The 17,878-nt window shown below is 38.0% G+C and overlaps 1 protein-coding gene across 4 annotated transcripts in view; it reads left to right on the top strand.

Annotated features, from left to right (window-relative positions):
• LOC132647186 (exocyst complex component 6B-like) overlaps positions 1-17,878 on the top strand; it is a 60,811-nt gene that overhangs the window by 20,370 nt on the left and 22,563 nt on the right. For 3 of the 4 annotated variants that reach the window (XM_060367087.1, XM_060367090.1, XM_060367089.1), the window contains exon 2: positions 5,791-5,953. In XM_060367087.1, coding sequence (XP_060223070.1) covers positions 5,791-5,953 — 163 coding nt within the window. The remainder of the gene's footprint in view (positions 1-5,790; positions 5,954-17,878) is intronic. The other variant, XM_060367091.1, reaches the window with a different exon arrangement.

The following is a 17,878-nucleotide window of genomic DNA, read 5'->3' as shown; positions in this document are numbered from 1 at the left end:
ATCACCTGTCTTTAGGCATTAGACACAGAATAGACTAACGATTCCATTTCACTCTGTTGTTATGTTCGTGTTTGTTTCTTCGAAGGAATGAGGGGTTGATTCGAGATCAATCATTCAGCAGTAAGATCTAATGAGTGGAGTAAGGGTTAGAAGTGGAAAGAGAGCCAAGGGATCAGTGTGGGCTCTAGTTCCAGGGGAGTCTGGACCCTGTGAGGCTTTCTAAGGTTTGTGGAGCGAGCTATGGGAACAACAAATTGGTGGCACCTTTATCTGTCCTGAGTGAGGGCTGCCTCATTTACAGGTTGTGCTTCATGAGTGCCAAGTTATTTCTTATGGTGTTAGAAAAGCCCTCAGTTTGGCAGTTGAGGTCCCCGAGGTTTTGGTCACTTTCTTCTGGATGTGTAGTGCAGATTGCTGATGAAGCCAGAATGAGAGGTGAGGCCTAGAGGTCTGCAGCAGTGTCTCGTATAAATGCACTGTGCTCGCTGCTGCTGCTGCTGCTGCAGTGCTTGGCTTCTAACGTGTAGCAGCAGCAGGTGCTCCAATGCCTGTGCATCTGAGTATGCTTCTAGGAAGCTCATGCTTCCACAGTAGACAGTGATGCAGGTTCCTGTTATCTTCAGAGGAAGGCAGCTGGGATATTTTGCTTTGTTTTAGCTGAAGGTCTTCATTTACAAAATCTTTTTCAATCCGGGTGGTACTCCAAGGTAGATTTGATAGTTGGTTTTTACTAGATTAGACTGTTCCAGAAAAGCAAAGCAAACTTAACTTGGTTATAGAATCAGCAAATTTCAAGGTTTGGGCTTAAAGACTATTTATTCCACAAAACTTAGTGCATTTAATACTCAGCCTTTTTACAGTAATTATAAGAGCTCTGCAGCTTCCAAATTTAAAGCTCCTTCTTTCAGTTCTAAGGTGTGTATAATGTAAGCCACTAGAGGTCAGTGTTGTGTTGATAAACACAGATGCCTTTGGGTTGTGAGTCTTCCTTTTGAACTCTGAATCTTATTGCTAGTTGTCTTGTTAGCTGGGACTTGCATTCCACAAGAGGCTTTTATTTAATAGTGTGTATAAAATGCTTCATAGGAACTCTGACATTTGACAGTTAATAGTGACGTCTTAGGTTCACAGTTCACATTAGGTAATGCTGTGGCTATGGGCACAGCCCCCTACTGCTTTCTAGTAGCTTATCCTAGAATTTTAGGGCCAGGTCACATTCTCATATGGACTCCATTAGTCCTCTGCTGCATGCATGTAGTAAACCTGTATCTCAGTTGTACTCTCTGTGTGTTAGGTGTCTGGACTGGGGATTCCTACAGCGGCAAAACTTTTCTTATTTTCAAATTGAGACACATTGTTTTAGTGTTTTTATGCCGATTTCACCAGAATATCCAGCAGGCTTATGATACTCACCTTAATGATTCTTCATTTATCCTGTGATTGGCATGTTCTCAGTTCTGAAGGTAGCTCCACTATTTAGCCATCAAAACCAGAATACTTTGAATTGTTCTCATTTCTTTTTCTCTCTATATTGTTTAGCATTCATATCAACAAATCAGTTATCTCTGGTTGTACCTTACTTGGTTCTTATCATTGTTTTTTGGGTTGTTACAGTGATCTATGTTGCTTTTCCTGCCTTTAGTCTAGTTTCCCACAGTTGACTACTCTCTGTACCTAGATGATTTCTCTATATTGTAAAGCAGACCTTGTAATTCTCTGTTCACGAAATCCTTCGTCATTTCTCCTTTGCCTCCTCAGCATTGAAATTGCTTCACATGGTATTCAATTAGGCATTCGATACATATTTGATGGAGAACAGAAATATAGATAGTACCATTTGAGTTATATATATAAGGGACACTGCTTTCTTTTCATTTTCTTCCTCCCTCCATCCCTCCCTTCTTCCCCTCTTTCTGTTCTTGTTTTACCTCTTTTATTTATACTTTTTAAAAGACAGGGTCTAATGTATCCTAGCCTACCCTTGAACTTACTATGGTCCTTCTATTTTCACCTTCCAAATACTGGCGTTACAGGTGTGCTGCCATGCCTGGTTACAGAAGACTTTCTATGGGAAAACTCATTTGAATTTTGGCGAAAATGTTGGGTTCAGTCATGTTGTTGGGTAGAGAGATAGTGCGAGTATACAAGTGGAAAGTCCCTCACGGTTAGGATTTGATCCGAACCAAGAAGAAGAGACTACTGATATTTCTTTTTTCTTTTTTTAAAATTTATTTAATTTCATGTGCATTGGTGGGAAGGTGTCAGACCACCTGGAACTGGAGTTAAAGACATTTGTGCTGCCATATGAGTACTAGGAGTTGAACTTGGATCCTTTGCAAGAGCAGACAGCTCTCTTAACCACTGAGCCATCTTTCCAGCCCCCTGATCTTTCTATTATGTGGAATGGAAGTAATTAGTTTTTGGAGTTTGGTCCTGTACTTCTTAACCTTCACTCTTAATTTGCTTGAAGAAGTTTGCATATACATTGAACAAGAGCTTTGGTTAGGGGTGGTGGTGGAGGTGACAAGTTCCATTATTGTTTTGAATCAAAGTAATATCAGAAAATACCAACATATTTCCCCATAGCACAGGCTGAGTCTTAGGAATTAGCTGGTTGCTGCCGCAGCTCTGAATTTAAATGTTCTTGGTAAAGAACATGTTAAGAAAGAGCTCTGAAAAGTTCTAAGGGGAATTTTTCATAAACTTGAATGTTACATTTCCATGATGGTCTATCTGTGTTGTATTTATTTGTATGTGTATTTTGTCTTTGCCATCTCCTTTCAGTCTCATGTATTTTGAAAGATGGTGAGTTGAATGGACTTCGATATTGGTAATATCTGAGTATTTATGTGATTGTTCCACATCACATTTTGTAGTTTTGCCAATTCCTGCATGGCAAGTTTTCTGGTAGACCTTTTTTTTTTCAGTTTTTGTCATTTCATTATTTTCTGTGAATGTATGCTTTTATTTTTTTAAGTTTTTATTTTATTTTCTTTTTCTTATTAGTTACATTTTGTTAACTCTGTGTCCCAGCTGTATCCCACTCCCTCATTCCCTCCCCAACCCCACTCTCCCTCCCTGGTCTCCTTCCTGCCCCTTTCCAAGTCTACTGATAGGGGAGGACCTCCTCCCCTTTCATTTGACCCTGTTTTATCAGGTATCTTTATCTGGTAGACCTTTTACAGATATGGAAATGTGGTTTTCGCTTGGGCCACAAGCACAGACTGTAGGGCTTTAGAATGTAACACAAAGCCCTGTGACTTTAGTTCAGAGCTCACTCCTTCATCATAGTGACTGGCCAAGACTGTCTTGTATTCCCCTAAACTGATAGAAAAACTATATGTCAACATCAACAATAAGAACAACAAAAACAGAAACAAAGAATTACAGAAAAAAATCTAAAGTTACTTCCGTAGGTACTTTTGGATTTGTATGGTTTTATGTTTAATGTCAATATCTAGTGTGGCTCCTCTGGATTGTTTCTGCTAAACTGTCGGTTTTTGATTGTGAAAGAACACTAATTGGTTGGGATTTGTTGTGAAGACATACTTAAGAACATCTTTGGCTTTCATGTTCTGAAAGAAGGTAGAGAAAGAAGGCAACATGCAGTCACTCTTCCACAGAAGATTTGTTCTTTGGAATAAGAAAGTGTGGAAGTTCTCCATTCTTTTTGTTTCCTGAGTCCTTGGTCCTTGGTCCTTGGTGTGTGGTCTGCAGCAGATCAGTGCAGGAGGCTGTCTCATTGAGAGGTGTAGAAAGGATGCTGTACTTAACTTGAGTTCACGAATGCTTGTGTTTTGTATAGACCCAAATTGTTTGTGGTTGCCTGCTCTAGCTTGGTTTGTTATTGAAGCCATGGATTTTGTGTAAGTGAACCCAGAATGCAGAGAAACAAGTTTGTGCATTGATTCAAATCTCTGGAATGTAGAGTCTTTTTATTTTGTTTTGGTTGAAACTAGCCCACATAGTTCAAGTTTTTCTGTTGTTTGCTATTGTTGTTTCATTTGACCAGTGCTTTAGCTGACTTCTAATACTGAAGAATTATCTTGAGAATCTTAATCACATTTAGATTCAGTGACATTTATTTTCTCATGAACTAATTTCAACTTGGCATTGAGGAAAAATATATTGATTAATATAGTGATTTTCAAGAAGTCATGAACTCATGTCTTGCACCTTGGCGTGATATGGAAAAGCAAAGTTTAATGGAGAAAATTTTCTGGATTAAACAAATTACTCAAGTTTCCTATCTATCTTTCTATCTATCTATCCCTTTCTCTGTCTGTCTGTCTCTATCTCTCTCTCTTTATCTATCTATCAAATATCTATCCATCTATGTATCTATCATTTGTTGTTTTGAGACAGAGTTTCTCTGCATAGCCCTGGCTGTCCTAGAACTTGCTCTGTAGACCAGGATGGCCTTAAACTCACAGGGATCCACCTGCCTCTGCCTCTGGGTGCTGAGAACGTAGGCATGCACCACCATGACATGGCTACCTAAGTTTCTTAGTGATAGTGTCATTACCATTCTTTTTTCTTTTTTCATGTGTGTAGTATGTATGTGCATTTACATGTGCTTGTGGAGGTCCAGCATTGGTGTTGGGTTTCTTCCCTGATTACTCCCCACTGTATGTATTGAGTCGTAGTTTTTCACTTGAGCCTAAAGATGCTGATTTGGCCAATCTCACTAGCCATATTGCTCCAGGGATGGATGTCCTGCCTCTGCCTCTCAAGGATATGCAATGTGCATTGTATATTTTGGTGTGGTCACCGAACCCTTATTGTGGAAGACATTTGCCCTGTTCTTGGCTGTTGGTATAGTGAAGAATGAAGGTCTGGAACTTAGGAGCTCATACTTGAAACTTCTGCTTATTGCTCATTGGTGTTGTGACTGGAGCAAACCTTTTGTCTTAACCTCAATTTTCTGAGAGTGGCTAAGTTCACTTGTAGCTGCTCTGTATGGTTAGAGGTTTTAATGTTGACTCTGGATGGGACATTCTCTTTCTCTTTGGGTCTATTCAAAGAATAATATCATTTTAATTAACATTTTTAGGTGAGTGTATTTTAAATTCTGAACAGTAAATCCTTTAAAATTACTTTCTGTAGGCTACATTCGCTAGTTCAAAACACTTCCTGAGAAAATGTGTTTTAAGGTAATTCATCCTCTTTACTAATTTTATTGCTTTCCTATCCAAAACTCTGTTTTCTAAATAATCCCTATGCTTAAGTTTATTGCAGTTCATTCCAAATTGCTGTCCCATCTTCTTTTATCATTTTTGGTTTCAGTATTGCCTTTCTTTGTAGGATATCACCACTAGGCATTTGTACCACACTCCTGGATATGTAGTTGAAAATGGGATGGGTAGAGTTGTTACTGGTTGTTTAGCAAATACTTTAAAAGGCTTATGATTTTATCAACAAGGTTTTTTTCCTGTGTTGGCTTTGAAAATGGCTAATATAGGATAACTTCAGGACAAAGGCTCAAACCTTAAACTGAATTTGGAAGTGCAGACCTGGAATCCCAGCACTTGAGACATGGAGAGGCATTCCTCCACATCAAAACAAATTTGAAAGCAGCTATACAAGACCCTGTATAAAACAACAACATGTATGCATTACTATGCTTAATTTTACTTTTAGGTCTAAAAATTTATATATTAATAAATCTTTTTTTTCTTTAAGGTATTGATTTGTTAAAAAATAGTTCATTGAAAGCGTGAGGTTTTTTTTCCTTCTAATTTTCATTATTTTCTGCATTTATTTTTAAATATCCTGGGCCCAACTGCAAAGAAGCCTGGATAACATTGTGTTGCAACAGCCTGAAATAGGTAGCAAGAGAAAATCTAAGGAAGATGTTTATACAATCATTGATGCAGAGGTGGAGAGCACAAGCCCGAGGTCTGAACAGGATTCAGGAATTCTAGATGTTGAAGATGAGGAAGATGATGAAGAGGTAAGAAATACTCAAATTGGGGAAATGAGACAGTTCTTAGGTTCAGTATGTGATGTTTGAAATGTGCTTATTCACATAATAGCTATGTGACTTTCAGATTAGCTGTAGTGTTAAAGTTAATTGAACTCTGAATTAAAGAAATTGAAGCTGCACAAAGGTAATTTACATTTTAAATATATCATTATTTTGATTCCTTACTGATGGGATACTTCATCCAGGAATGGAAGAGGGGTGTTGGCCTGACTCAGGGCCCTGTTAGGAAGTCTGAGACAGTCTTTTAAGATCAAGAAAATTTATTTTCCCTGACTTCCTTCCTTCTTTCCTTCCTTCCTTCCTTCCTTCCTTCCTTCCTTCCTTCTTTCCTTTCTCCTTCCTCCCTCCCTCCCTCTCTCCCTCCCTTCCTTACTTCCTCCCCTCCTGAAGTTCTCTCTCTCTCTCTCTCTTTCTCTCTCTCTGTCTTTTAATGACACAGGGTTTGTCTGTGTAACCTTTCCTGTCCAGGCTGGCCTCAATCTCACAGAGATCCTCCTGTTTTTGCTTCCCCGAGTGCTGGGACTATAGGCATGTGCCTCCACACCTGGCTCTTTTTCTTTTTTCTTCATTCTTTGTATTAAATGATAGTGTTCTTTATGGCATTTTCATAGAAGTAGATCCTATACTTTGTTCATACTTAGTTGCCCATTACCCTCCTCTGTCCCCTAACTCCCTTCACTGGTGCTTTCTTCTTCAAATAGGCCCCTGCTAATTTTCACTTTATCTATATCTGTATTTTAAAGTCTGGATGCTACATGTGAGAGCAAAAACATGTATCTTTTTGTGTATGTATTATTTTGCTTGCCATGACGATCTTACGAGTGCCCTTAATGTGATGATTTTATAAGCACCACATTTTTGGTTTTAAATTGTTTTATTAATGTTTATGGGTTTCACATTGACAGTTTTTCAAATATATAATCTGCATTAACCGTATTTATTTCCCACCACCCTTTCCCAGTCCTTGTGAACTTGTTAGTTCTCTTTTATTTGCTGCCGAATATGTGTGTATATACAAATATATGCATTTATAAAAATTGAATTCTAGAGAGGAGAGAAAATATGTTATTATCCATCATTCTGGGTTTGGCTTGTTTTGCTTAATGTGACAATCTCCAAATCTGTCTGTTTTCTTTAAATAACACAATTTCATTTTTATGGCTCAATAAGTTTCCATTATTTAAATGCATATTGCATTTTCTTTATCTTTTCATGTGATGATAGACTCTTAGGCAGATTCTCTAGCTTGTTATGTGTAGTGTCTCAGGAAACCTCTGTGTGTTTACTTACATTGCTTTGGGTATATATCTAGCAATTATATTTCTAGATCATATGGTAGTCCTGTTTTTAGTTAGTTTTTGGGTTTTTTTTTTTTGGAGTTGTTTTTTTTTTTCATATTGTTTTCCAAACTGGCTAGAAAAGTGGTGGATATTGATGAATTCCTCCATTGGCAGCAGCTCTTATTTTCTTCCTTTCAACTAGCAATACTTCTTTTCAGATAAACTTCACTGACTATAATGCTGCTAATTTAAAAAGCTGTTTGTATATATTTGGGTTCGCATGCATGTATGATTGTGTGCATACATGCTTGTGGAGGTCAAAGATCAGCCTCAGGTAATTGTTTCTCAGGAGTCACCTACCTTGTTTTATGAGACAGACTGTTTTACTAGGACCTGAAAATCACTGATCCAGCAAGGCTGGCTAGCCAGCAATCTCCAGAATTTTCCTATCTCTGTCTCTTAGCCATGGGATTATAAACCTGGACCACCATGCCCAGCTTTTTATACAGGTGTTGGGGGTGGAACTGATGACCTCATGCTCGAACAGTAGGCACTTTGCTTCTTAAGCAGTTTCCCCAGCCCTTGTTTATTGGTTTAATGAGAGCCATTGTTACAGGGATGAGATGGAATCTCACTTTATTTTTTATTCCCCCCCCAGTAGCTGAGGTCATTGAACTTTTCTTGTATCCATTGGCTCTCTCAACTTCCACTTTGAGAAGTGTCTTGTTTCTTTGGTGTGCTCATTTACTAATTGAATTTTTTGTTTAATTTCTGAGTTCTTTATGTATTAAAAATACTAAAAGTATTTCACCCTTGTTACTGTAGGCCGACTCTTCAAACTTGGATCTCAAGCAATTCTGTTTGTCAGTTCTTTAATTAATCTGCTTAGGTATTAGAGACCTTTTTGTCCTTGCCTGTATTCCCATCCAGCTGTTTCAGAGTTTTAGGTCTATCATTAATGTTTTGTTTTGTTTTTAATTTTTGGATGGATTGTATGTGTGTGTGCATGCAAGAATAGAGATATATCAATAATTCTTTGTTTAGTTCTGTTTCCCATTTTTTAATTGGATTACTTGATTTGTTGCTGTTTAACTTTAGTTCTTTATATATTCTGGATATTAGCCCTCTGTCAGATATAGGGTTGGTGAAGATCCTTTCCCATTGTGTAGGTAGTCGTTTTGTTCTGACGACAGTGTCCTTTGCTTTACAGAAGCTTTTCAATTTCATGAGGTCCTATTTATTGATTGTTGCTCTTAGAGCCTGTGCTGTCAGTGTTCTGTTTAGGAAGTTGTCTCCTATACCAATGAGTTCCCGGCTCTTCCCCACTTTTTCTTCTAGCAGGTTTAGTGTTTCTGGTTTTATAGTGAGGTCTTTGATCCAGTTGGACTTTAGTGTTGTGCTGGGTGATAAGTATGGATCTATTTGCATTTTTCTACATGTAGCCAACCAGTTAGACCATAACCATTTGTTGAAGATGCTATCTTTTTTCCATTGTATGGTTTTGGCATCTTTGTCAAAAATCAGGTGTCCATAAGTTAGGAGCCTGCCACAGAGGGCCTCTGAAAGGCTCTGCCCTGCAGACTATCAAAACAGATGCTGAGACTTATGGCCAACCTTTGGGCAGAGTGCAGGGAATCTTATGAAAGAAGTGAGAAATAGTAAGATCTGGAGGACAGAAGCCCCACAAGGAGAGCACAGAACCAAAAAACCTGAGCACAGGGGTCTTCCCTGAGACTGATACTCCAACCAAGTAGCATGCATGTAGATAACCTAGAACCCCTGCACAGATGTAGCCCATGGCTACATTCAGTGTCCAAGTGGGTTCCATAGTAATGGGAACAGAGACTGTCTCTGACATGAACTGACTGGCCTGCTCTTTGATCACCTCTCCCTGAGGGGGGAGCAGCCTTATCAGGCCACAGAAGACAATACAGCCACTCCTGATGAGACCTAACAGACTAGGATCAGAAGGAAGGAAAAGAAGACCTCCCCTACACCAGTGGACTTGGGAAGGGGCATGTGTGGAGAGGGGGAAGAAATGGAGGGTTTAGGAAGGGAGGAGGGAGAGAACTACAGGGGGGATACAAAGTAAATAAATTGTAATTAATAAATTTTTTTTAAAAAAAGGAAAGAAAGGTTAGAGATATATTCTTCTTTCATCCCTTTATATGAAAATGCCAACTTTTCTTAGTACCATTTGTTGAAGAGGCTGTCATTTTTTTTCCTGTGGTTTTCTCCCATACCTTTGTAAAAATTTAGAAGGCTGGAGCTCTGTGAATTTATTTATGGTTCCTCCTTTCTGTTCCATTGGCCATTGTATCTGTGTGCTAATACCATGCTGTTTTTATTGGTATGTTTTAGTAGTGTTTCTTTCTTATGGCTTAGTAAAACACCATTGTGTATACACCCATTTTGTTTACCCAGATGTTATTTATTTATTTACCTGTTTGGTCTCACTTTGTAGCACAGGTGGACTTAGAACCCAGTATGTAAGTAGGCTAGCCTTGAAGTTGTGATGATCCTCCTACTTCAGCCTCCTGAGTGGTGAGTCTTCAGGCATGAGCTATCTTGTGAAATTACATTACACAGTAAGAAGATAGCAGATGGATTGATTTTTATTAATGAAACATTATATTTAGATTTAAATATAATGAGATTCTAGACATTGCTCAGAAAGTTCTGAAGGAAACAAGTGTCCTTCAGTAAAAGGTATTTTAGGGGTCTTGTTATATATCCTTGGCCTCTTAGATTAGTCCTGTGTTGCTGCCAAGGAGAGAATTAAGTAGTACACATCTTTCAAATACCCTTACTTTTTGTTAGAAACGCAATGTTTTTGAAAAGAAAAATAGTGACATTTGTGATTCTTATTAAAGACTTATATAAGATATAAAACATATTTTTTTCCTAAATGCAAACACTGGCCTAGATTAGGTTTTGTTTGTTTGCTTGTGTAGTGATTGGAAAAATCAGCTTTGGTATCAGACTATTCAAGTTCTGGTCCGTCTGCATTTTCATAAAAATATTACCATTTATTTTCTCATCCACTCTGAACTGGCCCCTGCATGTGCTTAGTGCCTGTTTGACTCCTCTTTAAAAATTCTCTAAGTAGAACCAGGGACCACTCCGTTCTCCACTGCTGTCCACTCTTATACTTCTTGTCTTTTCTGTAGCCCTCTCATCTCTGAACTGCCCAAGAACTCTGAACTGTCACCCTCTAGCTTTGAAATCTAAGGGAAGTTGCTTAATTTGAGGAACTTGAATCTTAATCTATCAAATAAATATAGTAGTTTCTAATCTATAGGGTTATACAAGTATGTGATACATAAAATATTGTCAACAAATGCTAGTTTTGTCTTATTTTCCTTGCTTTCCCTTGCTGGCTTTCATTGTGGTTCATTATTATTATTCTTTATAGACCTAAAAAAAGTCAAGTTTGTCTGTTTAAACTGTTTTGAATGACAAATAAATGTCCAAGTCATCTATAAAATATTAGCATTTAAGTTTGATTGAATGTCTCAGACTATGTTATGTATACAGCACTGTTATCATTATTTGTAATATTTAACTGTGTATAGTAATTATTGTTAGTTAAAATGTATATTCTATTAGGGTGTGTTTATTATGCACATAAGTTAGACCAACAACTAAAATGCTTGAAAGCAGCAAGGCTTGGTGGTAAAGACATGTAATCTTAGCTACTAGGGAGCTTAAAGTAGGAAGATCTCAAGTTCAAGCCTTTCTGAGTTGTAGAATGGGGTCAAGGCCCTCTTGGAAAATTTAGTGAAGCACTGTCTGAAAATCAGAATTAAAAAAAAAAAAGGCTGGCATTTTAGCAGTATGTTAGAGTGTATGCTGTACGTGAGATGCTCAATCCTGAGGATTGCCAAAGAAGCTTGAGAGTTTCATTCCTATCTGTATGGTACTTAGGTAAATTACATAAGAGGACATTAGAAGAATATACTATGAAGGTAATATTCTAAAATGACCCCACATCCCAGTCAGACACCAGTCCACATTAGAGAGTTGCTGAATGAGCTCTTAGAACAAGAATTCAGCACTTCACTTTCTAATGGCATCCTATCTTTAAACAAGAACACAACAACAACAACAACAAAACCAAAAAATCTCCCTACCTTATATTTATTTACTTCTCAGTTTGAATCTTCTTCAAGTGCACATTCTTAATCACAAACCTCATGTAGAGAATTATTTGTTTAGATGTCTCCACACTGGCTTCTTGGCATAGTTCTTGCATGTTGTGAATAAATTCTTGAGATAAGGTCTTTCATGACCTACTGTGACGTTTTGACCTTCATTCTTGTCTTTCTTCAGCAGACCTCACTGAGAGCAGCATAGTTTTTGAAGTAACTTAGAATCTAAGAGCAGAGTAACTATAGCATAGGTGCCTAAGGGCAAGGTTCTTAGTCTATTTGGGATCACATATTACCTTGAGAGTTTGATGCACACTCAGCATCTCTTCCTAGGAAGATGTGTGCATTCATGTGAGGAAGTAAATTCAAGGATTTAGGAAGTGCATTTGACCATAGGCGCCAAGTGAAGAACCCCTATATTAGAACATGTGTTTAGGACTCTCTTGGGAATCATATTAAGATGTAGGTGGAGATGAACCTGGGAGAGCCTGCATTCTTACCGAGGTTCCCTGTTAAGGTGGTGTCTTTGGACTATGGATACACTTTGAGTTATAAGGCTGAAGAGAACCTTGATGAAGCTTTTTAAAGTACATAGTAGAAGCTATTTACAAAATGCATTGAGTTTCATTTAGAATTTTCTATTAAGATGTTTAATTTTTTTCCTCTGGCAGTAAATACAGTATTTAGCCATATGTGTGCTTTTATTTGTAACTTCAGCTTTTGGGAGATGAAGACAGACAGATCAGGAGTTTAAGACCCACCTTAGCTCTACAGTGAATTTGAAGCCAGCCTGGGCTACAGGAGACTTTGTCAAGAACAAAAACAAAAAAAACCCTAACTAAGCAACCAAAACAAACAAACACACACACACACACACACACACACACACACACATACACACCCCAAACAAACAATTGTACCAAAAGAAAAAAAGGGAAATAATTTAAAATGCAGTACTCAAAGGAGAATTATATTTTACTTTTAAAACTCTGTTACTTATAATATACTATCAAGATTTTAAACAAAATTATATAGTTCTAATTTAATAAATTTGTGTATCTTATTTTTCTCTTTTTGTGGTTGGTGTATGTGCGTGCATATGTGATGTGTACATGTGAAGGCAGACATGCTAATGGGTGCCTTCCTCAGTTGCTTCTCATGTTTTTGGAGACAGTCTTCAGAGAACCTGGACATCACTTATGATGCTTTAGCTAGTGTAGATAGCCATTAAGCCCTAGGAATCCTCTTGTGTCTGCATACCCAACCCTGGGATTATAGGCATGCATCACTTTAGCACTTTGCCTGAGTCATTTCTCCAGCCTCTTTTCTACGCTTTAATGGACATATGTATAATATGTTCTGAGTAATGACATTTAAATGTGTTTACTATATCTTTTTTTTAATGATGCCTAGTTAGGAAATCAGGGAATGAAATCAGTAGGAAAATCCAAATACCTACAACATAGCTATTTATACACAGAGCTGATAGTTAATAAATTATTAAAGTTAAGTTTGTGCTAAAGATGGGAAAAGCTGACTAGCTTGGAGAAGCAAAGTATGAAGCCTCAAGTTTGTCATTGTGATGAAAACCAATTATGTTAAAACAGCTGATAGTCAGTCTCACTCTCCCCAGCTTGTTGGCTTGTGATGGAGTTAGCCTCTTACTACTGAGCAGGGTCATAAAGAAAAGTATTTTTTATTTCTTTGTGTTTTATTTTGGTTTTGGGAAAGCTAATGAGTGGGTCATGATCAAGATATATTTTCCTTAGCTAGTCATATGTGGTATTTAACCATTTTTAACAGACAACTTAAGTTGGTTTTTAGTGAACAGTTGTGTTGTAGAGAAATTGCTTTGAACCTGCAATAGATACAATGAGATATATGCAGATAGTAATTCTTCTCTAATTGCCCATATAGAATTTTTTTAAGATTGAGACTATCTTTATAATCATATATTTATCAGAAGTACTATTTTGTGATCAATTGAATTAAAATACAAAGAAGCTTGAAGCTGATATCATACCTGTGCAGAGGTAGACCATGATACCTCTTGAGAGTGGGGCCAGGGTTAGCATAACATGGCATCCTGTAGAACGCTCTTGTCTTAGTACAGACATTGTACACTTGTAACTTGCTGCACACTTGTAACAGTTATGACGATGTAATTATGTGCTTTTCAAAAGAAAGGTAAAGTATAAGTTGGCATCCTTTTTGGTATCTTGTATTTGTGTGCACATAAATAAAACCCAAGACTTTTCGGAAATATGAAAGCATTGAGTATGAAATAGTGTGAAAGAGCAAGGTCTATGATTTCCTTTTTCTCCAGGTACTCAAGAGCTTCTACAGTCTTAGAATGATTTATTAGTGCCACATATAGGACATACTTTATATTCCAGTTTGTAGCTCTTATAATTTGTGCATAAGCTGTTAAGGATCAGGATTATCATGACATCCACACTAAGTGGAGTAAAGCCAGTCCGAATAGAATACAAGTCAAATTAATGTTGCCTGAGTGGTTCAAGTGATTCATGCTAGCTCTTGCAATTCTGACTCTTCTTTAAAGCACACATCCTGGTAGTTAGGAAGCAGAGGCCAGCCTAGTCTACAGAGTGAGTTCCACACCAGCCAAGGCTACACAGAAAAACCCTGTCTCAAAAAACCAAACCAAACCAAAACAACAACAAAAAGCGAAGGTACCAGGAAGAACTGCTAATTCTCTTACAAACTTCATGCAGCTAGAACCTTTAGGGATGTACTGATTGTGGTGAGAGCTGGGTGGGGTTGTTAAATCCAAATGGACTGAGAATTAGCAGCCAGATATTACCTTTTCCAGTCCTTGTTGGTATAATGTTCTCTTGGAATGTATACACCTTACCCTTGTTCATTCAAATGCTGATTATTCTCTCCACTCTGGTTTCAATCTGGACATTGCATTGTGATACTTATTCTAAACATCACCTGTCTTAACTTTGTGTAAACATGCCAAAATAAAGCAACCAGCCACAATGCTGAACAATGGAAAGGAAGTAGGAAGAGAGGGAGGAGCCAGAGCATAAGAAGGTGTGGGAGGCAGAGGAACAGAGGAGGGCAGGAGAGAGTTGGAAGAGCAGAGCTGGAGGAGAGGTCTTGGAAAGATGTGGAGAATGAACCAGACCTAAGATTTCACTAAAAGCAAGTATAATGTGTGAAATCTAAATGTTAGGAAACTATGAGGGCTTAGAGGTTTAGGATGGAGTAACTATTGCCCTGCATTGTGTTCTAGGTTAACTAAATAAATCATAGTCTCTGTGTGGTGATTTGTTTATACAGCTGTTTAGGATTAACAACAGCTTTACCAAAGGATATATCAATAGTAAATATTAATATTTTTCTACAGCAAGGCCTAGAATTCAGAAGTCAAAGATGAAGAGTTCTGTATGTTGCTTCTCCTAGGCAATCTTCTCTTAGCCCTCTCATTATTTTTCAGAAATCCATCAGCTTCTCCTCACATTGCTCTTATTTTTGTGCACTTGTTCTTGTGTTTTTTTTTATCCTTTTTGTAAGGACACCATCCTGACTTCTTAAACCCTATTTGCCTCTTTAAAAGCTTTGTCTCCAAATAGTGATATTGGGAAATAGAACTTCAACATAGGGATTTGGAGGGAAGACAGTTCAATTCTTAATACAGTTTAACTGGAAAGTCTACAAATAATACATATTTAGGAAGTATAAATTCTGTTAGCTTTTTGCTTTTGCAGAAAATTATACAAGTTTTTCCTGTTTTCTTCTTTTAAAAATAATGATACTTGAGTTCCTACATGTTTATTATAAAACAGCATTGACAGGAAGATTACACAAATTTGTTAGTAAGGTAGAGTGAAATACAGGATATTTCATGTTCACTAATTCATGAACCACTTTTAGGCCTATACAGTGCTTTAAATAATTTTAAATTGGCTGGGCACTGGTGGTACACTCCTTTAATCCTAGTACTTGGTCTCCAGATCTCTGTGAGTTCAAGGCCAACCTGTACTACAGAGCTAGGATAGACAGGGCTATGCAGAGAAAGCATCTCTTGAAAAACAAGCAAAACAGACAAAAATTAAATAAATAGCTGTGTTAGTTTACTATTTTGACAAAATATCTTGATAGATAGTTTTAAAGTATGCAGTGTTTATCTTGAGTCACGTCTATGGTTGACTTTCTTAATTTGGGGCTTGTGAGAACTTGGTAATAGGACTTAGCATGTAGTAGAACACATAAGAGGGAGGCAGAGAAAGGAAAGGAGGTCAGGAAGAGAGGGCACATGAATTCAAGGGACCAGAGTGTCAATATCCACTTCAGTAGCATACCCCTAGTGACTAACATCTTTTTATGCTCACAGCCTAAATGAAGCCTTACTACCTTCTAACAGTTCCATAGGCTGGTGACTAAGTCTTTAGCATACAGACTTTTAGAGAACATCTGAATCAAAGCAGATATCATGTTTAAACTAAAAAATAAATAAAATAAAATAAGTTTCACCGGGCTGTAGAGATAGCTGAGAAGTTAACAACACCTATTTTCCAAGAAGACCATGGCCGCTAATACTGTCTGTTGACTGGTAAAAGTCTTCTAGGGTCCAGTTACCAAAGTGTCTGCTTTGGCAAGGTTCCAGGGTCCAGGGTAGGAGCTGGGACTGGCTGCAGAGTTCCCCTGTTCACTCCGTCTCTTGGGATCAGCAGCTGATCATGAAAGAGGATTGAAAGAAAAAGAAATAGGGGAGGGAGTCCATGATTCCTTCTCTAAGTCTAGGGAATTGTTCCTAAGGAGGAAAACTTTTAACTGGCCACTTTTTTTTTCTTTCTGCAAACAGGGCTGTAAAAATGGCCTCTTGCCAAAACTGCTGCAAGAGGTTGTGAAAAAGCAGTTCTTTCTTGGGGGGGTGGGGTGGAAGGGGATCAGCAGTTATGGCCCAGAATGGCAGAGCAATTTATTCTACAAGATACATGTGTCATCTTTAAAATTTTTTTTTAATTTATTAGTTTATTCACTTTGTAGCCTAGCTGTAGCCCCCTCCCTAAGCCCCTCCAAATCCTGCCCTCCCTCACTTTTCTCCTCCCTTGCCCCTTCCCCACTCCACTGAAAAAGGGGCTCTTTGGTCTGAGATTAGCTCCTCCACAAACACAAGTAGCCATGAGGCCTCCACAGGCTAAAGTAAACTTTTCCTGCTTGTCCTAGGTCAATAGTCAGATCCTAGATGGCTGCTAATTTGTTTGTAAATCAGTAAGAAAAAGAAAATGGGGAGAAAGTAAGCAAACACCACTCAACACACACATGCTCAAGGAAAAAAAAGTAGATAGAGTCAAGAAATTTAACTTCTTAAAGTATTTCTGTGCCATTCGATATTCCTCTATTGAATCCTCTGTTTAGATCTGCATCCCATTTTTAAATTGGATTACTTGATTTCTTGCTGTTTAACTTCTTGAGCTCTTTATATAGTCTGGATATTAGCCCTCTGTCAGATATAGGGTTTGTGAAGATCTTTTCCCAGTCTGTAGGCTGTCCTTTTGTTCTGACAACAGTGTTGTCATCAGGAAAATGCAAATCAAAATGACCCTGAGCTTTCACCTTACACCCATCAGAATGGCTAAAACCAAAAACTCAAGTAACAACACAGGCTGGAGAGGATGTGGAGAAAGGGAACCCTCCTTCATTGTTGGTAGGAATGTAAACTTGGACAACTTTGGAAATTAATCTGGTGCTTTCTCAGACAGTTAGAAATAGTGTTACTTCAAGATCCAGCTATACTACTCCTAGGCATATATCCAAAATACGCTCAAGTATACAAGGACATTTACTCAAACATGTTCGTAGCAGCTTTATTTGTAATAGCCAGAATCTGGAAACAACCTAGATGTCCCTCAACTAAAGATTGGATACCAGAAATTGTGGTACATTTACACAATGGAATACTGCTCAGCAATTAAAAACAAGGAAATCATGAAATTTGCAGGCAAATGGTGGCAACTAGAAAAGATCATCCCGGAAGCAGAAAGATACACATGGTATATACTCACTTACAAATCGTTATTAGACATACAATATAGGATAAACAGACTAAAATCTGTACACCTAAAGAAGCTAAGCAAATAGGAGGACCCTGGGTAAGGTGATCAATCCTCATTCAGAGAGGCATATGGAATAGACACCAGAAGAAGGTGAAAACAGGGAACAGAACAGGAGCCTACCACAGAGGGCCTCTGAAAGACTCTACCCATCAGGGTATTAAAGCAGATGCTGAGACTCATAGCCAAACTTTGGACAGAGTACAGGGAATCTTATGAAAGAAGGGGGAGATAGAAAGACCTGGAGGGGACAGGAGCTCCACAAGGAGAGCAACAGAACCAAAACATCTGGACACAGGGCTCTTTCCTGAGACTGATACTCCAACCAAGGACCATGCATGGAGATAACCTAAATATCCTGCACAGACGAAGGTC

The sequence above is a fragment of the Meriones unguiculatus genome, chromosome 14 (assembly GCF_030254825.1).
Source record: "Meriones unguiculatus strain TT.TT164.6M chromosome 14, Bangor_MerUng_6.1, whole genome shotgun sequence".
Taxonomy (NCBI): domain Eukaryota; kingdom Metazoa; phylum Chordata; class Mammalia; order Rodentia; family Muridae; genus Meriones; species Meriones unguiculatus.
The sequence above is the reverse complement of the archived record's forward strand: the minus strand, read 5'-3'. Positions and strand labels throughout refer to the sequence as shown.